General features: G+C 38.1%; 1 protein-coding gene and 1 long non-coding RNA gene across 4 annotated transcripts; both read left to right on the top strand.

The window, feature by feature from the left end:
• LOC109343317 (6-phosphofructo-2-kinase/fructose-2,6-bisphosphatase) lies at positions 260-25,274 on the top strand. 3 transcript variants are annotated; one of them, XM_019581556.1, is made up of 23 exons: positions 260-692; positions 1,003-1,066; positions 1,649-1,944; positions 2,618-2,794; positions 3,078-3,284; positions 3,407-3,502; positions 3,907-4,005; positions 4,125-4,154; positions 6,810-6,863; positions 8,102-8,155; positions 8,237-8,314; positions 8,400-8,491; positions 8,570-8,627; positions 8,882-8,956; positions 10,249-10,296; positions 11,383-11,480; positions 12,148-12,223; positions 23,599-23,661; positions 23,780-23,886; positions 23,987-24,055; positions 24,142-24,205; positions 24,345-24,410; positions 24,977-25,274. In XM_019581556.1, the coding sequence occupies exons 1-23, from the start codon at positions 504-506 to the stop codon at positions 25,052-25,054; spliced, it is 2,238 nt and encodes a 745-aa protein (XP_019437101.1). In that variant the 5' UTR covers positions 260-503; the 3' UTR covers positions 25,055-25,274. The 3 variants fall into 3 exon arrangements, with proteins under 3 accessions (XP_019437101.1, XP_019437100.1, XP_019437102.1); XM_019581555.1 differs by having other exon boundaries at positions 3,075-3,284; XM_019581557.1 differs by having other exon boundaries at positions 261-692; positions 3,075-3,284; positions 23,780-23,871.
• Positions 12,328-23,246, top strand: LOC109343318. Its single transcript, XR_002107193.1, has 2 exons — positions 12,328-12,804; positions 22,854-23,246. It is a non-coding gene; the product is annotated as an uncharacterized LOC109343318 (long non-coding RNA).

Raw genomic sequence — 26,153 nt, 5'->3', positions numbered from 1 at the left:
ATTTGATAGGATTCATTTAAAAAAAATATACTTAACTTAAAATTTTAATAATTTAGTGTGATCAATACGAATAAATAAACATGAATTGACATTTTTATTTTTTGAGAAATGTATTCCGAAACTCTATATCTATATCAAAAATTAATAAAAAATTAAATGATATATATTATATATTATTAGACAAATGAATGATTTCAGTTGGTAAAATAGTGATGAGGAAAGGAACCTAACTAAAAAAAGGAGATAGAGCAGTGAGTCACCTAAACAACACTGACTCTATTCTTTCCTCCTCATTCTCATTCTCATCACCAAACACCAATTTATCAATAAATCCAAACAATTTCGAACCAGAAACTCTCCCTCTCTCCTATCCTCATATCCACACACACTCACACAAATTCAAAAACACACACAACACTCTACACTCCTTTTTCATTATCATTATTAATACATGCTCTTTTCAATTCCTCTTACAAACACACACAAAACAAAGAGAGTAAGGGATGGGAACTGGTGCATCGATTGATAGAGAAGGTGTTTCAGAAGAAGTGAATAAAGATAGAATTGATGAAGCATGTGGACAGTTATACGTGTCACTTAAGATGGAGAATAACCGCAAACTCACTGCTAACCTTCTCCCTCATGTTTATGGTTCACTTCCTCTTGTTGGCTCTTGGGATCCTTTAAAAGCTGTAATCACTTTTACGAATACATATTTCTCTCTTCTTTTTCACTCTCGCCACAACAGTAATGTTTCCGAGTTTATATCGTCGTAACAGTCTCGGAGATATAATTACATGTTTAGCAATGAGATAAAGTCATTGACAAATACTTTGATGGATTAAACCAATTCACATGAATTTCTATGTCCCGATGATTAAAGTGATGAGTGTTGTTACTTGTTAGGGGAAAGTGAATATTTACTCTTCTTTTTTCCTAATTTCTTTATTTTTGATGGTTTCTTATTTTATTTTATTTTATTTTATTTCCTTTTCATTTTAGCTTCCTATGGAACGGGATTCTGTATCAATGTGGGAGCTTAGCTGTGTTGTTCCGCCGAATCATGGTATTTTGCTTGCTTTGATTTAAGTCTAATTCATGTTTTTGCCAAGTTTTTCATTGGAAAATTGTAATTTATCCTCTTATTTTCTTGCCTTTGTTTTTACACCACTGAGTGATTTAACTAAATGAAGTAAACTCAATTGAATAGTAGATGATACAGTAGAATTCTGAGGTTAAGGCCTTGTTTGAATGTTTCATGGTTAGTGGAAGGGAATGGTATAAAATGTAATGGAAATGGAATAAATTTATCATATCATTATTGTTTGGATATTTAATGATCGAATGGAAGAACGTTTCCGTTCCATTCTTCGGAAATTCTGGTAGAAGTGAGTGAAATGGAAAGAATTATAACCTTGATTTCCCATAATGTCCTGATGTTAAGTACATCAAACCTTATAATAAAGATATTTGTAATTATATTAGTTGTTCTGAGCAATGGCATTATTGGCCTCACCATGATGTACAAAGAGTTTGGGTTAAGACGTCTTTCATTTTTATGAACATGATGAAGTTTCATGATGAAAATTGTCTCATTGAGGTGTCTCCCTTTTGAACCTGATATTTTGATTTCGGTTCGGATTTTCAGAAACTTTGGATTTCAAATTCCTTTTGAAGCCTAAAGACAACAATGCACCTTGTTATGTCGAGGAGGGCCCAAACCGTCTACTCATTGGGGGAGCATTGCAGGAGGATGCCAGGCTTGCTTTGTTTAGGCTTGATAACGGTGAGGATCTTGAGTATCAAGTATTTGTTAAAGCAGACAGGGTTTCTCCCTTTGACCTTGCAGCTAGTTGGAGGGCTTATCAGGACAATTTCCGTCCTTCATCTGTACGTTGGATGCCTGATGTTAGCATAAATTCAGCACCTCAGACAGGCGGCGAGGTAAGACACAATTAGCAATTTCCCTTATGTTTTTGCTCCTTTTTTTATTACCCTCGGAAGATATGGTGAATTACATTTGAAGTTTCACTTCCTGAAAGGGAAGGTACATTTTCTGTTTCAAGATTCATAGTATGTAACAGGATTAACATAAATTCCTTCATCTTGGACTCTTGTCTGCCTTCATTTTGCTCTAAACTATGTTTCCTTGTTGAAGTGTGATTCTGGCTGCTAGTCTTGGGATAGTGTGTACTCACAATATTTTTCTACTACTTGTGGATAAACAATGATTATTTTGACTCTCCCATTAATTTCTCCTTCAGTTGTTTTGTAGGCAATCAAATAATGATTTTTGTTAATGTCAAACAAATTTTCTGTCTTCTCTGTAGAGATGTAGTTTGTTACTTTATTTATTGTCTTTTCTTTAATCTGAGAGGGATATTATGTAAAAAGGTTATTGTCAAGGTTCCAAGTCACACTTTTTGTGTTAAGGTAGTTGACTACCTTTTGCACCACCATGTCATGCACTACAACTTGTCCAATCATATATACCTTCACTGGTGGCCTTCATATACCCCTCTGTTTTCTCTCATCACTACTTATGGCTTAGATGTCTAGAAAACAGTTGTTTGCTTATCATTATTATGAGCTATAAGCTTACCTTTTCTTTGTTTAGAATGGCTCTTCTGCGGGTTTGGAACTTGATCTTGAGCATTATGTTGTACCAGCTCCCTCAACTTCTGCAAATTCAGCCCTTGTATATGCAGCTAACATGACAGAGAATCCAAGGTCACTCATTAGTGGGTTTGACAGCAGTTCATTTTCCGTCAAGGATGGTGGTGTTCCTGCAATGGTAAAGCTTGAACTTTCAAATTCACATGTTGAAATTATGATTGCACTTTCTAAATGGACTATTAATTCTTTACAGTTTATAGTGTTGAGGATAACTGACTAATAAAAAAAATGTAAAATCAGTCCAAGGATTGATTGTAATAATTTTATTGAACTTTCTGTACTTATTTTCAACTTGAGGCTAAGAGGAACATTAAGATAACAATTAATGGGTTATATTGACTATTGATACTCCAATGTAGTATATGATATCTAATAGGTTATGCTGATGTTCCAACTAGGAGATGGAGGTTATTGTGCCGGATCCAGCTAAGGTGTTTCAAAGTTCTGGAATGGTTGAATCCAAGTCAGTGGGAACATGTTCCCCTCTGCAAAAGCAAGAAAGTCAGAGGGGACTCTTTGTTGATAGGGGTGTTGGATCTCCTAGACTTGTAAAATCTTCTAGTTCAAACATTTTCACTACTGGTCTTAGTTTGGACAATGTTACCAAGGTTTATATAAATCATTTCCGTTTGTTGTTATTATTGGACCCTATTGCTTGTCAACTAAATTTTTCAGTTGAGTGAGGTTGTTCACAAATAATTGCTTCTGCCTCCTTGCTTTTTATTGATAGAGCTCAATGCCAGCGGCTGCTGGAGCTGTTGCAGCTGCAGCTGTTGCAGATCAGATGCTTGGTCCCAAGGAGGATAGACATTTGGCGATTATCCTAGTATTATTCTACCTCGATAACTAATTACTCATTAATTTTCATGGTCATCACTTTCATTTTTGCAGCCTCAAGTTGGAGTTATAATTTTAAATTAAGTGAGACTCAAGAATAAACATTGAAAGTTGGAATTTGGAAAAATATGTGGTGAAATCACACACCGCCGTTTGAAGTTCATCTGTTATAGTAAATTAAAATTTATGAGAAAATAATATATGCACTGACATTGTAAGACTTTTTTACAATGTCATTACATCGTCCACCATTCATTTGTATTACTTTATTTAAGAGTTAACAAATGAATGGTGGATGATGTACTGACTATGTAAAAAAAAATCTTACACTATTAGTGTATAGATTTTATACTAAAAAAATATTTGAATTTCTAACTTGTTTCTTTTATGTAGGTGGGTCTTCCAGCTCGAGGTAAAACTTTTACTGCTGCTAAACTTACAAGATATCTTCGTTGGTTAGGTCATAGTACCAAACACTTCAATGTTGGAAAGGTTTGTTTACACACTTAACACCATTCTTCTTTATAATCAATATACTTGTACTATGTAGAAAAGTAGAATTATTTCAAGTATGAAAGGTTTGTTTACACACTTACTTTTGGATGTCACAGTATAGACGGCTTAAGCATGGAGCTAATCAGGTAAACTTTCTTCATATGAATCTGTGAATTGGTATATATTTCTTATTTAATGTTTTTTGGTAACTGCATAACTACACCATATAAACTGTTTAATAGCACCAAAGTTCTTGTAATTGCAGAAACTTGTCTGTATTATATATGTAGTACATTTTTATTTTATTTTCATTCTTTTTGTTTTTCTGTTAGTCATGTCCCTTATTGCACCTTGTACTCCACACTAGGATTGTCAAATGGTGGCCATGGTGGAAAGTGGTGGTGGTTCAAGGCAGAGTACCATTCGCCTTTTGGAAAAATCCATTTAATGGCGAGCTCTGCCATTTGGTGATTTCTGACCGCCATGGTGATATGGTGGTGGCATCACATGGCACTGTTAGTGGACTTTTTAGGTTTTCTTTCGGGTTTAATTTCAGGTTTTTAAAAGCGATGTTGGGTTTTACTCAAAAATTGTAAACTCTAAATTAAACTCGTGCTTTGTATGCTTCGAAGAATGGAACTTCGTTCTCTCTCTGCTTCGTCTGCGTTTCTTCTCTTTCTTGTTCGCCTGTGTGGAACTTTGAATAACATACTCTCAGACTTCGTCGCTCGTCTTCTGTTCATTTCTCTTCTATTCTGTATAGCTTGTTTAAACTATAAATTTTCCTTTAACCCACTGTTTCACTTTCACTTAAAATCACACTTTTGTTTTATGGCTACCACATCACTTACTTTGTGCCATCTGCCAATTTTTATCTCCATTACCAAAACAATACTAACAGTCCTATTTTTACTTGTTAACAATACATTTTTTTATTTTAGAACGTCCGATCTAATAGGTTATTAGGTTTTAACGAGTTAAAACAAAAAACTTTCCTGGTTTATCGTTGTTTTGGTTTTAACATCATTGATTAAAAGAATTAGTTGCTTTTTTAATTGCTACCCTACGTGATAAGAAGTTAACAACAAGCAACTTCGTCTGTGTTTCAACTCCATCTCTCTAGTGTCTACTTCGCTTTAACTTCTTCAAATACTGCTTCAACTGTACTAGTTGTTAAACTTCAACCAGCAAGGCAGCATCTGCTTTCTTCTTTCTTCAGCCACTGCTTCCCTTCACAATGGCTAGCCAAACCCAAGCATCTTCAAATACTAGGAGGATAAAAGATGTTGGCTGGAAATATTGTCGTCCGGTAAAAGATGTTTACTTTTTAGAATCTTTAATTTTAATTTTCTAGCGACCTTCTTATGAAGTTGAGACTTAATGAATTTTGTTGAACCTTATGTCATGCTATTTGATGCTTGTTGCCTTACCATGACGTTGTTACGTGGCTTACACTATTATTAATATTTTTCTAGATGTATTATAATTTTTAATTACTTTTTGTAAATGCCATTATGACGTCCACTATTTTCCTGCAACGCCATGATGGCGAAATTTTGGCAAACGCCATGGGCCGCCATCCACCATTGACAACAGTGCTCCACACTGATTGTCATAAGAATCAATGTGGTTCATGTTAGTGTGGAGGACGTGGAAAGGGAAAATTGTGATCTAACAGTATTCTAAGAATTCACTAACTGAAATTTTTACCCAAGCATATACTTTCATAAGATTCAATGAGTGATGTCTAGGGATAGACTCTTAGAGCAATATGATGATGCACATTGCAGTAGGGTTGGAGTTTAAAAACCGAAAAGAAGCCAGTTAGTTGAATGAGTTGCTGAAATTTTGGTGGCTAATGGCTGTGTCTTTTTAACAAGTTAACAGAGCTATGCATACACATGCACTCTCACTCCCAGTCATTAGATAACCCTGCATAGGGCCTTGGTTCGACATGCTGCACCATCCAACAAAATACCATGCACGGGTGTAGCCTTTTGTGCCTAAAATGGGCATGTTTGCCACATTAATCTTTTTATGAAGTTGGTCCGAAAGGAATTCTGATTTGAAATGTTGGAGAATTCACAGCACAATGACAGACCAAAGTTGTGATGCTCCATTGACATTATGGTGTTAGATTTGATGATGGTTTTCATTGCTTTTTTATGCCTTAAGGGCAGTGAGTGGAAATTTGGAACTATGGGCATAATGCCAAAACTCAAAGCTTTGGGATTACATTCTGCTCAGGTCTTCACTATTTTTTGCAAAGTATATGAATTGTATAAGCAGCTGTCTGACCTTCCCATGGCTGAAAATAGACATCTGTCATCCTTATTAATAAAGTATTCATGATAACTGACTTCACAATTAGTGAATTCACCAAAAGCTTAAGTTTTTAAGTTGCGTGACAAAAAAACTTTTATGACTCCGAAATACCCCTTCAACTGAAACTCCACTAGGATGGAAATATGGACCAAGCATGGTGTTGCAATTTCCTTGTACTGGGCTTCAAATGACTGCATACTAAAATTTACGAATAAGATGGGAGGTAGCAAGTATTGAAATCTATAGCAGTCAAAGAAACTCCAATATCAGGGCAACACCCTAACGACTGCATCACCAATGGTTTAACATAATCTTACTTTGGAGGGTCATCAAATTTTCAATACTGCCACATCATGTGATCGTGATGGATGGATCCGACAATGGACACTTTTTTGTGTGATAATGGACACTTTTTTGTGTGATAATGGACACTTGATTCTTGGGTAATCTTAATTCTGTCATACTCTTCTTTGCAGTCTGCTGATTTCTTTCGAGCTGACAATCCTGAAGGTGTGGAGGCACGCAATGAGGTACTTTTGGCCATTTTATTATAATTTGAAAAGATCAACTGTGACACAGAAAAATCTACAACTCACATATTAGGTCATAATTGTTTATTCTATATCATTTTTTAAAACTTGTGCATCTTATAAGAATTATTTTACTGTCTAGTCTTTCAAGAAAACCTTACTAACTGTTTTGGTTCTGAACCATACACAACACAGTTTCTTGAATAAATATAATTACAATGTTTGAGTTTGAAGATTCTGAGTGATTCATATGAACATGTGCAAGCACTGAATTGGATGAAAAGCAGACAGTGAGAGACAGAAATTGACACAGTTTAATTGGCAATGTTATAATGCAAAATGAAATGAACAATATCAATTGTAGAATGACAAACCTTCTTGACCCTTGAAAGTAGAATAAAATTGCAAACAGAATTATATTTGCCATATGTTACCTTGTTAAGACTGTGTTACTCTTAATGACATTTGGTGTATTTTGAATGAGTCTGACGGTGTTAGGTAACAGCACTTAGGTAATGTAGAACACAACAAAACACTTTTTCATTAGATGAGGTCGACTACATGGATTAGACAACCGATAGGTTTTGTCATAAACCATGTCTTCAGAAAGATCTTTCAACCTATGTCTTTTTCGATGGTTTTAGCTATAGTTTTTCTCGCTCTTTCTCTACCTCTAACTATTAAGCTATCCTCCACGACTCCACCGCTCCACCGAATCTACTCTTCTAATGGTCATACTTGTACTTTTTCTTTAATGCATTTGTTTCTAATCCTATCATGTTTTGTTAATTGCAATTACTTCATCTTTGTAACGTTGAGCTTATGCTTTTGTTGGCCTTTTAGTGCACTATATTCAGTGCCATGAAGCATTTTGGGTCCTATCTAGTTGCACATGAATTTTTTTTCTGTAAGTTCGACTGTTCGAGAGATACTTTTTTCTATAAAAACTAACACCTGAAGAACCTTTCCCTTTCATCGACCTATCTTGCATTCTATGTTTACTTATTCCTCTATTTCTCTGCCATTTTGTAGTATAGATTCACAATATCTAAACTGGCTGACTTGTAGAGTAAAAGATACAAAAGAAAAATTCATATTGGCAGACGTTAATCTGTTAAGATTATATTACCCTTTATATGATGCTACTTCTAATATTTGTATTACGATTGATGGTTCTGGTAATGTTGACACAATTTGATCTTTCTGTGTAATAGTTTTAATATATCGCGTGCCACTAGGTAGCAGCATTGGCTTTTGAAGACATGATATCTTGGATGCAGGAAGGTGGCCAGGTATGTTATTTCTTTTAAGATATTATTCTAATATTATTCCCTGTTTCATGTTCTTTTGTATAAGTTGTAATTTCGATCTAGGTTGGGATATTTGATGCCACAAATAGTTACAAAAAACGAAGAAACATGCTGATGAAAATGGCTGAAGGAAGATGCAAGGTAATCACGATAGGCATTAATAGGTATATGATATGAAAATTATATACTTAATTTAATCTCTTCTGTTGCATGTTTTTAATTGCAGATTATCTTCCTGGAAACAATATGCAATGATGTAAACATAATCGAAAGGAATATACGTCTTAAAATTCAGCAAAGTCCTGACTATGCTGAAGAGTAATGTTTCATTTAAAACCAGTGATATCTTATCTTGATTGACATCTGGATACATATGCAGTTAACTTTATTTTGCAGGCCAGATTTTGAGGCTGGATTGCAAGACTTTAAAATTCGTCTAGCCAATTATGAGAAGGTAAGTCTTTCCAATGGACTTTTGGTGATTGTTCTTGCTGAGATTTTCCTTAAATAATATTGATTTCATATTTAGGGTGAGTCTCGGCGCAATGGTAAAGTTGCAGCCTAGTGACCTGGAGGTCACGGGTTCAAATGCTGGAAGCGGCCTCGTTACTTGCAGGGGTAAGGCTGCATCCATCTACCCTCCCTTGACCCCACCAGGTGGGAGTCTTCTGAATAAGATACTCTTTAATATTGATTTCATATTACCAGGTTTATGAGCCTGTAGAAGAAGGATCTTATATAAAAATGATTGATATGGTCAGTGGACATGGTGGGCAAATACAAGTAAGTTCAGCCTTTATTTCATTGTTTGTGTCATTGCTATTATCTGTTGAACATAAAAATATCTCATTATCTGGGTTGCCCGTGTTGAGATCAAATAGAGGATTTTCCTCTATTGTGTTTATACAATTGATTAGGATTAGGGAATTATATCTCATAGTTACGACTCTGATTGTAATCTCCTAAAGTTTAGAGATTTATGTATGCACTCTTACACTATAAATACAGAGGCTGAGTGCCCAAACTACCCAAGTCATTCAGAAATATAATTCATTCGTTTCTAGTTGGTATAAGAGCTCTCATCCTTTTGGCCCATGACAATCGAAGAGAAGTTGAGCTCTAGATCTGATACCATGTTAAAGTTTTATCTCAAAACCGATTGAAAATATGAGGAGTAGCCCAACAGGTATTTAAGCTACATCCGGAACGAGGCATGCGATATGGGACATATTTTCCAACAGCTGGTATAGTAGATAGCATATGAATGGTTTTTGTCCATATGATTGTTGTAGTTTGATAATAGGAAGGTGATAGAATGAAGTGAAATAAAAAAGAAATCCTTATTTTATTAGCAAAGATGTGTTGATAATTGTTTGTGGCTAAAAAATGTTAACATTTTAAGACCTGAGAATATTGAACATGCTCTTCCCCTTCACCAAGTTCCTCATGCAGTTGGGTGTAATTGGCTGGATGTAATCAGTTCTTTTAAGTTATCAGCTTAGGTCAAGTTAGTAAATTGTTTACTCGAATATGCAAATCATTGTTGCAGGAATAAACTGGATCTTAATTATGGTATTTTAGAAACTGACATGGTTTAGTTTCATATCTGACTTTAAACAACTAAAAGTACCCTTAGTTTCCCTTCATGCCTGTCTCAATTATTTATTCCAAGGTTGATTGAAAGCACAGAATTTAGGATGTGTTGGATCTGTGAAGAATCTGTGTTACGAATATTGCTACCACATGAAGGTATTATGGTGTACAGCAGATTACTTGTCAGTATCAGAACTATACAGCTTAGGAAGAGACAGAGAAGCTAGAATGATTCATTAAGAAGTGCTGTAAATTATGTTGGCAGGTGGCAAACTTATTTGTCATTGATAGAGTGGTTAGCTACTGATTTCATAACATTTTGCTTATCATATAATTCATTGGTTTTTAGTTTTGTGAACATTAGGTTAGATATAAATGTGCAGGACCTGTGTGTGTGCATCCCCTGAGTATAGTTCTACCCATTTAGTTTCAAGTGTGACTTTGATATGTTAATAATTATTGACTTTTCTCTTTTGGTTTAGGTGAACAATATCAGTGGCTACCTCCCTGGCCGAATTGTTTTTTTCTTGGTAAGATTTTTTGAAGAGTGTGGTTAAATGTGTAAATTAGAATGAAAGTTTGACATATGTACACAGTCATAACATCTTTTAAAGTTAATGTAATGTCTGGCTCAATATTGACAAAATTGATGGAAATGAGCTATCCCTCTATATTTTATCCTTCGAAGATCTTGAAATTAATTCCAACTAAATCACAGTACATCATGTAATGAACTGGATTGGCCTTGTATAAATGAAATGCATAATTGTGATTTAATTGGCCTACCTGAAAGACATGTCTCCTAGAACTTTCGGGAAGCAACTAATTTTGTGAATCCAGTTGGTTAGGGTTTGGATTTATATATCAGATGCATGAACAAACTTAGTATTCCAAAGAAATTTAGGTGAAACTGAAGTTTACTATTGAAATTGAGAGCGTACTGGGTGTAACTGAACCCTGAAGGCTAGCTCAAGGGAGGAGGATTACTCAAATCATAATAAGGTCTACTTGCCCTTATACATAGCCAATGTGGGATCTTAACACTTGTAAACAGCCAGATGGAAACTTCTATTCACTGATTTGAAATCATTATTTACCATACACAATCAGAAAGAAGAAAGGATGGTTGTAGGAGTAAACTATGGCCAAAATAACTGTTCATTATAAGTATATTAGGATTAATAAGTTTATGTTATATGAATAACAGTGATGACATAACACAAGATAGTGGAATACTAGAACTAAGAAATACACAAACCAAGGATACTAGAACTAGATAATTGACTCAACATCCCAAGACATTTTTTACTGGTCATTTGTTATCTAAATTTGACTTGAATTACACAGCACACATACATGCTTATCTTGGAGTCGTGGATATGAAATTAACTTTGTTATTTTATAGAAGATTTGTGATAGCTGGAAATATTATATATATTGAGAAACTAATATCTACGAAGTGCCCCACTAAGTGGAATTAAGGCTTGGTTGTTGTCATAATATGTATGAAGCTATGCATAGACTCCATATCGCTTGTAAGTTTCTTTTGAATAACCTGACATTTTCTTCTACTACACGTTCATACATTGCTATGAACCTCAATTTATATTCTGCAGGTAAACACACATCTGACCCCACGCCCAATATTACTTACTCGGCATGGAGAAAGTCAGGATAATGTGAGAGGCAGAATTGGAGGAGATACTGCACTGAGGTATATTCTTACTTTTGGTCTCTTCACTCTATCAACTCAATGTTGAAATTGAGGTGTATATATGATATAAAAAAGAAAAGAATATGAAGGTAAATGAAAACTGGTTGCGTTTTTTATAAATTAACAAATAAGTACTCTTGAAAGTGGGGTCTTATTATTGGGACAATGGGACCTTAAGCTTTTGTCTTCTTTTTCTTCCTCCCCAAAATTGTGGACATGTAATGTTAAAATTGAGGATTGGGTATCCTCCCCTAAAAAAATTGAGGATCATATATGATGCAGAAAAAGAAGAGATATGAATGTAAATGAATAAACTGGACACTTCTTTGATCAACAGATAATTATCTTGAAATTGCAGTCCTATTATTGGGATTTTTAAGATTCGATCTTCCTTTTCTTCCTCCTCAAAATTGTGGAAATCACTTTTTGCGGCTCGTAATCATCTACTTATAGTGTTGTTTGGTTTATGAAGGAAGAAAAATGGTTGTTAGATAATTGAAATATCAATTTTAGGGAATTGAAAGGGGAAATGGTGAAACAGTTGTAGCTTCTCTATCTTGGAATTGTTGCTTTACTCTCTTTTTCTAATGTAATATCTAGTATATTTTAAGAATCACTATGAATATTTGGCTAACTAACTAGAACATAATGCAATTTGTTATAACAGTGAGGCTGGAGAACTTTATTCAAAGAAGCTTGCCAACTTTGTCAAAAAGCGCCTCAAATCAGAACGTGCTGCTTCTGTAAGCTCTTTAACTTGTATAGATTCAGTCTCTTCCCTTTTCCTTGAAACCCCATTGCTTAAAAGAAGTTGATTATTGAATGCTATGTGCTTTCCACGCCGTAGTAAATCTTCTGAACAACATTGTGAGAAATGGAATTCGTTTTATGCTTGTCAGCCATTGACATTGTTTTATTAGTAACTTTTGTTGGTTTGAAGTGAGTGTTTTTGGGGAAGGGTGAGGATGGAAGATTATGAACTTTAAAGGCTTGGCATTGAAGTTAAAGTGGAAGTTTAATTGAGATGATGTTTAAATTCAATAAGAATGGAGAGGGAAGAGGGTCGATAGGGGACATCTGGTCCTATCCAAGTTTGGAACTCAGGTAGCTTCATGAAGGAGCAGGCTCCCTACTGAGAAACTCAAAACATCTTGGGCAAAAATGAAACATATATTACAAAGCAACATTTTCTACAGGCTTTTCAGGAATTTTATATTTGCCACTAAAACATAGTGTTCTCACATTGATATCTAGGTAGCCAATTGTGGATAGGGTCAATCCCAAAAACATTATAGCGGGTACCGCGATGACCACTACTACAAAGGTAATAAGGCTCAAACTAGGCCAAAGATTGTTAATGTGTATAAAAGGGGAAAAAGGGGAGTTTGGTTGAAATAGAATAACCAACTTACCTATTATACCCTTAGGTAGTTAGGCAGTTAAGCTTCTATAAATAGAAAGTTGTTAGAGGGAAGTTACTCATTGAATTAGAGAGAATTCCAACTGATTGTGGAATCAGTGAGGGTGTGGATCAAGGGATCGTTGTACACAAATAATTCTTCTTCTTCTCTTTCTTCTTCTTCTTCCTCTCCTTCTTCTTCTTCTTCTTCTTCTTCTTCTTCTTCTTCTTACGTTCAATAAAATACTCTATAGAACCCTAGCAGAATCCAATTGATTTTGGTTAGGGGCAATTCCTTTCAAATCTGTTTCTATAATTGCAATCCTTGATATCAGTGTTTATCACTGGTATCAGAGCACCATTTCTGGTGCCTGAGGGAAGTGAAAACTACCATTGTTTCCGCCGCGATAGCTTATAGTTTCTACGCGAAGCATGTCATGAGAAAACGAGAATTGGGAAGAGATGAGACAAGAGAGAGAAGAGCTTCGAATGCGAGTGGAACTCAACGAGGCACGCATGAAGAAAACAGAAGAGTTGCTAGAAGCTATAGCCTAGAAGCTAGGGGTTTCAAGTGGCAATCAATCCACAGAGAGGAGTAGCGAAAACGAGGAAGAGGTAGAAAGCCACAAACTTCCTTCAAGTCACGCTAAGTGGAGGAGACTTGAGATTCCAATCTTCTGCGGTGATGATGCACATGGTTGGGTACAGAAATTGGAGAGATATTTTGCGATGTGAGCCATTACAGAGGAGGAGAGGATGCAAGCAACGATGGTTGGCATCGAGGGGAAGGCCCTTAGCTGGTTTCAGTGGTGGGAACAATGCAACCCCTTTGATAACACCGGTAAAAGAATGCACAAAGAATTGAGAAGGAACCGTACAAAATCGATTCAGAATCAATTCGATCCTAACTCCTATTTATAGATTTTGGTTTACACTACCAACCCTCATGGCAGTTACCAAACTGCCCCTAAGGCTTATTCTAACGCTGCCACGTGGCCTCCTTTGATACACCCTTGTGATGGGTGGTCTCTCCCACACCCTATCAATACCCCCTCCTAGAAGAACCAACTTGTCTTCAAGGGCAAATTGAGGAAAAGCTTCTTACATTTGCGCTGCCAACTCCCATGACTTCTCACACTCTGGCAAACCCTCCCACTGTAGCAACACCTCAACATTTCCACTAGAATCCCGACGGTGTTGTAAGATTTCTGCCGGTTGTACCTTCAACTCCAACTCTTCAGACAACATCATCGGAAGAGGTTGAGACTATTGAGCCGGTTTCAAAGACTTTTTCAACAAGGAAACATGGAACACAGGGTGGACCCGTGTATGATCAGGCAATGCCAACCTGTATGCTACTGGTCCAATTCGCTCCAAAACCTGATAAGGCCCATAGAACTTAGCCAACAACTTGGCCGAAGGTCTAGAAGCTAGAGTCTTCAATCGATACAGTTGCAATTTTAAGAACACCCAATCTCCAACCTCAAACTCAACCTCACTTCTATGCTTATCTGCCTGAGCTTTCATCAAATCTTGGGCACGCAACAAATTCTGCCTCAACTCTTGAGTTACCTCAGATGTGAATGTACACCCCTTAATCAAAATCGGAGGATCCCTCCCATATAAAGCTTTGAAAGGAGTCATACCTGCAGAAACGTTGTAAGTAGTGTTAAACCAAAACCCGGCTCACGAAAGCCATTCTACCCATTTCTTCGGCTTAGGCCCCACAAAACATCGGAGGTATGTCCCCAAACTGCGATTCACCACCTCGGTTTGCCCATCTGTTTAAGGATGGTAAGCCGTGTTGTACTTCAAACGAGTACCTGCCAACCGGAACAACTCCTGCCAGAAATGGCTCAAAAAGACCTGATCACGATCCAAAACTATAGATGCCGGAAATCCATGTAGCTTCACCACATCTTTAACAAACACGGAAGCTACATCCTTAGCCGAATAGGGATGGTCAAGATGATAAAAGCGGGCATACTTTGTGAGCCGATCGACCACTACTAAAATGGTATCCTTGCCATTAGACCGCGGCAATCCGGATATGAAATCCATGGAAATGTCCTGCCACACCTGAGTAGGAATAGGTAGTGGCTGCAAAACCCTTCTCGGTGCTAGAGTGGAATACTTTTGGCGCTGACAAACATCACACCCCTCGACATACTGCTTCACATAACCACGCATGCCGTCTCAATAAAAGAAACTTGAAACCTGCTTATATGTGCGGAAGAACCCCGATTGACCCACGACTACACTATCATGGCACTCGGCTAAAATCAGAGGTAACTTGTCAGATGTCTTGGGCAATACCAACCTTCCCTTATACATCAAACGCCCCGCCTGAAATTGGAACCCCAGATGAGAATCTGGATTTTCTGCCAAATCCTGGATTATCCTCCTCCACTTTGGTTCCTGCTGAACCTCTTGGAACCAACTCTCGGCATCTCCAACATTAATCACTGAGAGTGCCAAATAATAAGCCTTCCTTGATAACGCATCGGCCACAGTATTTTCCTTTCCGGGTTTGAACTGAATCTCAAAATCCAAACCAATGAGCTTTACTGCCCATTTAAACTGTTCTTCACTGAAAAGCCTCTGATCTGTAAGGAATTTCAAACTCCTATGGTCCATTTTAATGACAAAGTGGCGGTCCATCAGGTAGTGCTTCCACTTCTGCACGGCCTGAACCAACATCATCAATTCTTGCTCATAAACCGACTTCAACTGGGATCTCGCTGAGAACCCTTTACTCCAAAAAGCTAAGGGCAACCTTCTTGCATCAACACCGCCCCAATCCTCTTACTGGAAGCATCGGTTTCCAACACAAAGGTCTTTGTGAAGTCTGGCACGGCCAACATCGGTAAACTGACTATGGCTGCCTTGAGGGTCTGAAAGGCCATAGTGGCATCTTCGGTCCACACGAAGTTATCCTTTTTCAATAAATCCGTGAGAGGTTTGACAATTCTCCCATATCCTTGCACAAACCTATGGTAATAACCTGTGAGGCCCAGAAATCTCCTTAAACCCTTTACATCACGAGGTATAGGCCAAGAAATCATAGTGGCCACTTTAGACTCATCCGCCGCCACTATAGAATGAGAGATAATGTGGCCCAAATATTCTAAACCGGGCTTAGCAAAACTGCGTTTTTTCTTGTTGACCTTCAACGAATTGACTTGCAAAGCAGTCAAAACTTCCCTCAACTGCTTCTCATGAGACTCCTCATCCGGACTGTAAACCAAAATATCATCGAAGAAGACCAATGCAAATCGTCACAAGTAGGGCCGTAACACCTCATTCATGAGGGCCTGGAAGGTCGAAGGTGCATTAGTGAGACCAAAAGACATTACAACAAACTCATAATGACCTTCATGGGTTCGGAAAGCAGTCTTCTCCACATCTTCACTCCACATCCGAATTTGATGACACCCAATTTCAAGTCCAATTTGGTGAAGACGGTGGCTCCCCCAATCTCATCCAACAACTCCTCAATAATCGTCATATGGAATTTGTTTGGTATGGTCATCTTGTTTAAGGCTCTATAATCCACACAGAACCTCCATCCCCCATCCTTCTTCTTCACCAAAATGACAGGACTGAAATAAGGACTGATGCTATGCTGAATAACCCCAGACTTCAACATTTCCCTAACCAGACCTTCGATTTCTGTTTTCTGATAGTGTGGATATTTGTACGGTCTAACATTGGGGATGGCTGCCCTCTCAATCAGATGTATGGCATGATCCTGCCTTCAAACTGGTGGCAAGCCGGTAGGATCCGTGAATAACTCATCAAAGTCTTCAAGCAACTGCAACAATCGGACCGGAGTGCTCTCAACCCCTTCCCCCTTTTGACTTGATGATTCACACTGCATGATCAACCCCTCACCTTCGGCCCGGATTACCTGCAACAATGCACCATATGAAATCTCAGTTTTAGCCAAGGCTGGGTTACCGGTGATACGGATCGAATTCTGCCCTTGCTTGACCGTGAGCTCCAATTTACCAAAATCAGCTTGGACCTCACCCAATCCAGATAACCAATCCAAACCCAACACCATATCAACCATTTTGAGAGTGAAGAGGTAAAAGTCTTGGACCACCTCCAAATTCTGTATCTGGAAAGACAATTAGGCGCATTTCCCCCTACACCTCACCTTATGTCCGTCTCCTACCTCCACCATATAAGAAGGAGTATCCTGGACCACTAGACTAGACTCAACTCTCTCACAACCTCATTGGTTATGAAGTTATGAGAAGCTCCACAGTCAATAAGCACAACCACAACTCTCCCCCTTAATACCCCTTCTACCTTCCAGGATCGTGTAGTAGTGAAGCCTGACATGGAACACAAGGACAACCACAAATCTTATACCAAATCCACGGTTTCTTCCCCTACACCTTCTTTCTCTTTCTCCTCTTCCTCCATAATAAGCATTCGGAATTGCCTATTTTTGCATCGGTGATGTCTAGTGTAAGGTCCATCACATCTAAAACATAGTCCTTTTTCATGCCGGTCCTTAACCTCAGCACTGGTTAAATGCTTGAATTCTCCCCCTCTTGGCTGAACACCTTCACTTATTGATTTCGGTACAAAATTTCCAGCCGTGTTACTTCCCCCAAAATTGTCCTGTTTTCCCTCCCCGACTGTTTTTGATTCCACGGTTACAGTTCTAGAATAAGGATTGGCTCTCTGACTACCTCCGCTTCGGCTTGCATAACCATACGAGCCCTTCCTACTCAATATTACATTCTTTTGCTCAACCAATAGCACCTTTTGTATAATTTCTGATAAAGAATGTAATTCATACAACTTTACCTCGGCTCGAAGCTCCTCTTTCAATCCATTCAGAAAGATGCCTCTTGCTAACTTTTGATCAATGGTTCTCAAAGCTCCAACATACTTCTCAAACTCCTCTACAAACTCTTCCACGGAACCGGTTGGCCTGAGGGCCAGTAACTGCTCAAACGGATTCTGAATCATAGATGGTTGGAATCTTCGAACCATTGCGATCTTGAAACCTTTCCAATTCGGCCTAGGGTTGCACTTTTCCCACCAATGGTACCAACTCAAAGCTTTCCCTTCAAGTGCCATAACTGTGGCTTGCATTTTCTCCCCTTCCGAAAGCTCTTTCAATTGGAAACATCTTTCCAATCTATGAGTCCATCCAAACACATCGTCGCCGAAGAAGATTGAAATTTCCAATTTTCTCCACTTTTCCTGCCGAAATTGGTTATCTTCCCTTCGGAATTCCCCTCCATCGTGAACACCTCCTCGGAACTCATTCTCATCGTGAACACCTCCTCAGAACTCATCTCCACTGTGAACATCTCCTTCGTGTCGGAATTCGTCGCCGCGGAAGTCCTCTCCTCCATAGTTCTGTCTGCCGTAGTCAGCTGCGCTATCGGCGTCGTCACCGTGAACAGCACCGTCGACAACTCGACAGCGTTCCAGCTTCGCTATCATCTCGGCCATTTGCTCTTCGTGCCTCTTTACCACGGCTTCCGCAAATTCCAACCTCATTCGCATCTCTTCGCGTTCTTGTTCCCACTCTTCATGAATCAAACTGCCCCTAAGGCTTATTCTGACGCTGCTACGTGGACTAGTGGCTGCCACGTGTCCTCCTTTGATACACCCTTGTGATGGATGGTCTCTCCCACACCCTATCACCCTCACCCACGTGGAGTAGCTTCAAGATAGCCGTGGTAAGACGTTTTCAACCCTCTATGATACAAAATCCCTTTGAACTACTGTTGTCCTTAAAACAAGAGGGTAGTGTGGAATCATACGTACAAGAATTTGAGAAGTATGCAGGAGCTTTGCATGAAATCAATCAAGATTTTGTAAGAGGGATCTTCCTAAATGGGTTGAAAGAGGAGGTGAGGGTAGAGGTAAGGTTGTATGAGTTGTGAACTTTACCTGAAGTGATACAAAAAGTCATACTCATTGAACAGAAGAATACAGTGATGAATAGGAGGCCTAGTGGGGGTTATGCAAAATCTGAGATTCTATACAAGAACCCAACTTACAATAGGGTGATATCATTGGATCCATCTACTACTGGTAGTAATAGGAGAGAGGGGTCATCATCGGTTGGTAGTGTGGTTGGTAGTGCTAGAACTGTTCAAGAAGTTGATAGTTCCAAGAACAGAGGGGAGTATAGGAGGCTTACTAGTGTTGAGATGAGGGAAAAAAGGGAAAAGGGATTTTGCTTCAGGTGTGATGAACCCTTCACTAGGGATCACATTTGTAAGAATAAACAACTAAGGATGCTTATTCTTGGTGACGGGGAGGAGTTAGAGGGGGAATTAGAGGTGGGGCAAGAGCAGGATGTCCTCAATTCCCTACAACTATCCCTTTACTCAATGAAAGGGTTCACTTCCACTAAGTCTTGGAAGATTAAGGGGACTCTGGATAGTAGATCAGTGGTGGTGATGATTGATTGTGGAGCCTTATATAATTTCATAGCCAAGGAAGTAGTAAAGAGTATGAAGTTGAAAGTGCAAGAGACTAAAGCCAAATGGTGGAGGTCGGGGATGGACACAAAGTGAAATGTCATGGGAGGTGTTTACAACTCAAACTGATTCTACAAGGGTTGGAGGTGATTCAAGATTTTTACCTATTTGGGTTGAAAGGAGCGGATCTAGTGTTAGGTATTAAATGGCTAGCAGGGTTGGGTGAGGTCAGTGCTGACTTCGGGAAGATGGTTCTAAACATCAATAAGGAAGGATCCACATTTACTTTGATTGGAGATCCCACTTTGATCAGGACAGAATTGTCCTTGGGGGCCCTCATACAGGTACTTATGGAGGAAGGAGAAGGCATAGTGATTCAGTGTGATACTCATCAACTCTCCCAGGCTAAAGAGGTTGTGCTAGTAGAATTACAACAGGTGCTACTCCAGTATCAAGATGTTTTTTAGGATCCTCAAGGGCTCCCACCCTCACATTATCAGAAGGCTGAAATTGAAAAATTGGTGGCTAAGATGATGGCTGCAGGGGTAATTAGACCTAGTATCAGTCCCTACTCTAGCCCCGTTATTCTAGTAAAGAAAAAGGATGAGGAATGGAGGTTTTGTGTAGACTATATGGCCTTTAACAAAATTACTGTGCCAAATAAGTTCCCAATTCCATTGGTTGAGGAACTACTTGATGAATTAAGGGGTGCAAAGGTGTTCTCTAAGCTAGACCTTAAATCACGCTATCATCAGATAAGGATGAAGAAGAAAGATGTTGAGAAGACAGCCTTTAGAACTCATAAGGGACACTATGAGTTCTTGGTCATGCCATTTGGGCTGACCAATGCCCCTCTACCTTTCAACCATTGATGAATGAGATCCTGAGGCCTTATTTGAGGAAGTTTACTCTGGTGTTCTTTGATGACATCCTAGTATATAGTTCGGATTTGGAGACTCATAGCCAACATTTGCAAACTGTTTGGCACTACTAGCAGAACATTCTTTGAAAGCCAACCAAAAGAAATGCAGTTTTGGCCAGAATAGCGTTGAGTACCTAGGCCACATCATTTCTGAGAAGGGGGTATCTGCTGACTTATCTAAAGTGGAGGATATGATGACTTGGCCTCAACCTACCAACATCACGAGCTTAAGGGGGTTCTTAGGCCTCAATGGATATTACAGGAAGTTTGTCAAAACTATGGGAAGAATGCTAAACCCCTAACCGAGTTGCTAAGAAAGGACTCATTCAGTTGGATTCCTGAAGCTACTATTGTCTTTGAAGAGCTATGACCACCCTACCCTTACTAGTTGTCCCTGACTCTGACAAGGAGTTTGTAATAGAAACAGGTGCATCTAGCAAAGGTTTAGGGGTAGACTTGATGCAGGAGGGGAGGCCCATAGCCTTTTGGAGTCAAGGTCTGTCCTTAAGGGCTCAACAAAAATTCGTGTATGAGAGGGAATTGATGACATTGGTTCAAGCAATCCAGAAGTGGAGGCATTATGTGGTAGGAGGATATTTCATCATAAAAACATATCAGAAGAGTCTCAAGTTTTTAACTGAGTAGAGGCTTTTCTCTGATGAGCAATTCAAATGGGCAGTTAAGTTGGTGGGATTAGATTTTGAAATTCAATACAAACCAGGGAGTGAAAACTCTGTGGCTGATGCCCTCTCTAGAAAACTTATATACTATGCCATCTCAATTATCAGTAGTGAAGAGGTAGACCTATGGAATCAAGAGTTGCAAAAGGATTCTAAATGGAAGAGGGTCCTTCATGAATTGACTGTATCCCCTAATTCACACCTTGATTTTGAGTCGAAGAAAGTGATTCTCTACTATAAGGGGAGGCTGGTCTTGTCTAAGTCATCCAACAAAATTTCTATCATTATGGCTGTGTGCCACGAGACTCCTATGGGAGGCCATTTTGGCCATTTCAGAACATACAAAAGGATTTCTAACTTCTTATTTTGGGAGGGGATGAGGTCAGACATTAAAGGATTTGTGGAGAATTGTGAGGTGTGCTAAAGAAACAAGTACTCTACTTTGGCCCCTGCTGGGTATTATAGCCTATTCCCATACCTCAAGAAGTATGGATGGATATCTCTATGGACTTCATAGGAGGACTACCTAAGGGCAAGGATACTGTCTTTGTAGTGGTGGATAGTTTATCCAAGTATGCTTATATGTTTGCTCTAGGTCATCCCTACTCAGCCAAGGATGTAGCTACCCTATTTCTGAAGGAGGTGGTTAAGCTACATGGTTTTCCTACTACTATAATTTTTGATAGAGACTGTGTTTCTCAGTCAATTCTAGAAAGAAATATTCAGGGAGGCTGGTACTCAATTCAAATTTAGCACCTCCTACCATCCCCAAACTGATGGGCAGACTGAGGTGGTTAATAGATGCTTAGAAACCTACCTCAGGGGTTTTGTGGGACCAAGGCCTAAACAATGGTTGGAGTGGCTCTCATGGGCAGAATTTTGGTTCAACTCTAACTACAACAGTTCAGCTAGGATGACACCCTTTAAAGCCTTGTATGACAGGAAAGCACCCACACTCTTGAAGGCATGGGCTATTCCCTCTAAGGTGGATGAGGTAAATAGGTTATTTGTTTAGAGGGATGGGGTATTGGAAGAACTGAAAGAAAATTTGCTGAAGGCCCAGAATTTGATGAAGCAGCAAGTAAATAAGCACATGAGAGCTTTGGAATTTGAGTTGGAAGATTGGGTCTATCTCAAGTTGCAACCATACAAGCTCAAATCATTGGCCAAACGACCATATGCTAAGCTAGCCCCAAAATATTATGGCCTTTACCAAGTGATTGAGAAGGTGGGACCTGTTGCTTAAAAGTTAGTATTGCCCTCTCATGCCAGGATCCACCCAATGTTCCATGTGTCATTATTGAAGAAGGCCTTAAAACCTCAACAACAGCCTCAACCCTTGCCTACAATGTTGAATGAGGAGTTGGAATTAGAGGTCATCCTAGAAGACATCATGGATCAGAGGACAGATACTCAGGGGAATGTGGAGGTACTAGTCAAGTGGAAGGATCTTCCTAATCATAACTACACATGGGAGGACACAGCTACCCTACAAGCAAGATTTCCAGATTTTCAACTTGAGGACAAGTTGATTCCTTTAGGGGAGGGTATTGATAAGGCTCAAACTAGGCCAAAGATTGTTAATGTGTATAAAAGGGGAAAACGTGGAGTTTGGTTGAAATAGAATAACCAACTTACCTATTATACCCTTAGGTAGTTAGGCAGTTAAGCTTCTATATATAGAAAGTTGTTAGAGAGAAGTTACTCATTGAATTAGAGAGAGAATTCCAACTGATTGTGGAATCAGTGAGGGTGTGGATCGAGGGATGTACACAGATAATTCTTCTTCTTCTTACATTCAATAAAATACTCTATAGAATCCTAGCAGAATCCAATTGATTCTGGTTATGGGCAATTCCTTTCAAATATGTTTCTATAATTGCAATCCTCGATACAAGTGTTTATCAAAAGGATAAAATATAAGCAATTTATACCTTACACATAAATGCACAAATACTAAACTACACTAAATTAAAGATATAACCAAAATAGGCATCCATAGCATATAATCAAAGCATAGGTTTCAGCCACACATCATTAGGAGCATTACTGGGAATGGGTATGGGAGTGTGGAAGGTTGAGAAGAGGCAATGGTTGTGCAACTGCAAAGTGAGGGCAAGAAGCTTCACCTGAGAAGTGGGTAAGTTGGAGTTTGAAAACTGGGTGAGGGGAAGAAGCTTCACCTGAAAGTGGGAATGTGCAGAACGTGTTCAACATGTTTTGCTGCTGCTGTTAAAGGAAACTTGGTTTTTCAGTGTATTCAAAAACCCTAAAAAACAAGAGGATGATTAAATTATCAAAGACGAGACATATCTCGCCACGTATTAAAAACAAGGGTAAAAAAGACATTTCCCCCTTGAAATTGGTGTTGCACTTGCATCAAGGTTGGAGCAGGTGCTGAACCACAATTTGGGTTGCGAATTCGCTGCTATTTGACCTGCGATAGTCGCGACGCCATCTGTGCTGCAATCCACAGTTTTTCAGCCACTGCTCCTCGATGATAGCGCGCGATTGACTATCCAGATTGATATGATGAATGAGTTGGGATGTTTTAACCATTTAATGCTTTATCAGTTCTCTATCAGCTGAGTGCATGTATAAAATAACAGATATTGAAATGATGAATGACTTGAGATATTTTTAACTGGTGCTCTAGATATGGACTAGTACACTGCAGCGAACAATTCTGACAGCACGTCCAATTGCTGGATTTCCCAAGGTTAGTGTAATTCTTAAGCTTATAGGTGCATGCTGTCATGGTATTTATGTCCAGAGAAAGGGGTTGACAAAATTTCACATGCTGGTCTTTCTATGCTATCTATCTATATGTTTGTTAGATACAATGGCGTGCACTTGATGAGATAAATGCTGGGGTGTGTGATGGTATGACATATGAAGAAATCAAGAAAAACATGCCAGAGGAGTATGAGTATGTTGCTGATGTGTAATTTCTAACTCTCATTTGCAAGTTCAATGCTGTGGGTTAGGGGCAGAATGCTGTTTAAATGCCCATAGTTATTTTCCCCCATGTTTTCTTATTGCAGATCCCGCAAGAAGGACAAGCTTAGGTATCGTTATCCTCGTGGGGAGTCTTATCTGGATGTTATTCAAAGGTCGATAACTTTATCTTTTAGACATTATTGAGCTCTTGACTTGAACTTATTCGATATAAATAACCTAAGTTTTATTAATAATGCAGGTTAGAACCTGTAATTATTGAGCTTGAGCGACAACGAGCACCTGTTGTAGTGATATCTCATCAGGTTGTGCACATGATGTTAAACTAAATTTGTGCTTATATAAGGCTCTACAGTTGATTTTTTTTTCTTCATTTTTTCTTTTGAGTAAGCTGGTTGATTGTTTTTAATCCCTGAGGTTCTTCCATACTTTTTCTAATTGTAGGCAGTTTTGAGGGCATTATATGCTTATTTTGCTGACAGACCTCTGCATGAAATTCCACATATAGAGGTAATCTTTAGATTCATATTTAGCTGAGTTGTGTCACCTTTTATCATATTTGTTCTTATATTCTGGCATACTGAAAATGGAGTTTATGGTTAGTCCTGATTCAGTTGGTGACAGTTTGTTTTCATAAAATATTCTCAACAGTTGTTTTTAGTGACCCCTTTTCTTCTTTAGATTTGTTTAGGATAAGGTCGTTCATGGCATCCTTTTGGTGTTCTGCACTTGGGTTGTTTATTCATCTTTATTTGATACACATGCAGAGAAACTAGCACACTTGTTGCATGGCTATCACATATTTTTAGTTTTTTTTCCTGAGAAGATGTCTTGTCCTCTTGTTGTGTACCCCTCTCTTCTCTAATCATATTTCTTTATTGTCAAACAAATAAAAGTAATTTGAAGTTGTTTCTAATTACATTAAATGTAACAGAGATTTATTACATGGCCTCACTTCCAAAATTTTGCTGTTAACAAGTTTCTGTGAGGTTCATCATGTCATTTGGAGGGGTCATAACTTCTCTGGTGAAAGGTGAATATAGAAGAAAATCTAACATCAAATTTTCCATTTCTAGGTGCCTCTTCATACAATAATAGAGATACAAATGGGAGTAACTGGTGTCCAAGAGAAAAGATACAAACTAATGGACTGAAATATTCTGTTGCTAATGCTGTGGCTTTCAAACCAATTGTTCAGTCTTCATATTTCAATTTGTTAACAAAATGTAATATTCCCATATGTGGAATACCTTGTTTGAAATTACCATTATTAAGGGAAGTCACATGCTCATTCAATATTATTTCATTTCACATGTAAATGATGACTCTTTCATAAATATTATACTTCATTAATAGCTAGTACAAGTTCCATAATGTTCGTATCAAGAAGAAAAAAACATTCCATATCGTTGAATTATTTAAAGTAACTCCTTATGTTTTTAAGGTGGATTCTCTGGTACCCTTCAAGATGGTGGGATCACATTTGTTCTAAAAAAATGTGTCATTTCATGTGTAATTAGAATCAATGTATCATTAAATATTTAACAATTAAGTATTTTTCTTATCAATTATAATAGTAAATGGTATATGGAGTAACATTTTTTAAACCAGAGAGGGTGTGCTCCCCAAGATGGGAGGGTACTGGTGCCACCTTCACATGGAGTGATGAATTCACGATAAGTGTTAGTGTCTCATCATCTTCTTGTTTGTCAAAAGAAAATTTATATTTATGCAGCTCTGGATTTAGTTTTTTTTGTACATAATTAATTACAATGATGTTTTATGAAATTTTAACAATAAACTTTAAATTACAAGTCCCAAATTTCTACCAGTATACCTCCCTGTAAAATAGTTCTTGGTAATCTCAACCTGTCCGCAACCATGGTTGTTTTTATTCTTTTTTTGGATTTAACTTATTCTAAAAGCTAGATCAATGGAAGAGAGTCGTCCAAATCTGATTAAATTGTTTTTTTTTGTCATAGCTCATTCGATTTAGTATCTCAATAAAGTTATTTATTTGTGAAACCTGCAAAATATTTTCTCTTTTGTATGTTGATCATGCATTATATTCTTATTCTCTATTACCTTTTTCCTACTCTTGTCTTGCAATTAAGTTTTTTACAGTTTAATCTTAGTTGGTAATTCCAAGTTTGATTCAACCTCTTCTCATTTAAAAATGCTATTGGTAAATGGTAAATGTTAAATCAGTATAGTTAGAACTAATGTTGTTTGGACCGGATGAGATGGTCCAAT

This window comes from Lupinus angustifolius, chromosome LG03 (assembly GCF_001865875.1).
Source record: "Lupinus angustifolius cultivar Tanjil chromosome LG03, LupAngTanjil_v1.0, whole genome shotgun sequence".
Classification (NCBI taxonomy): Eukaryota; Viridiplantae; Streptophyta; class Magnoliopsida; order Fabales; family Fabaceae; genus Lupinus; species Lupinus angustifolius.
The sequence above is the reverse complement of the archived record's forward strand: the minus strand, read 5'-3'. Positions and strand labels throughout refer to the sequence as shown.

Excerpts from the sequence above, each read along its gene's own strand:
- LOC109343317 (XM_019581555.1), top strand. The coding sequence starts at position 504 with ATGGGAACTGGTGCATCGATTGATAGAGAAGGTGTTTCAGAAGAAGTG. Across the intron at positions 1,945-2,617 it reads CACCTCAGACAGGCGGCGAG|AATGGCTCTTCTGCGGGTTT; the intron begins GTAAGACACAAT and ends TTCTTTGTTTAG. Across the intron at positions 4,155-6,809 it reads TTAAGCATGGAGCTAATCAG|TCTGCTGATTTCTTTCGAGC; the intron begins GTAAACTTTCTT and ends TCTTCTTTGCAG.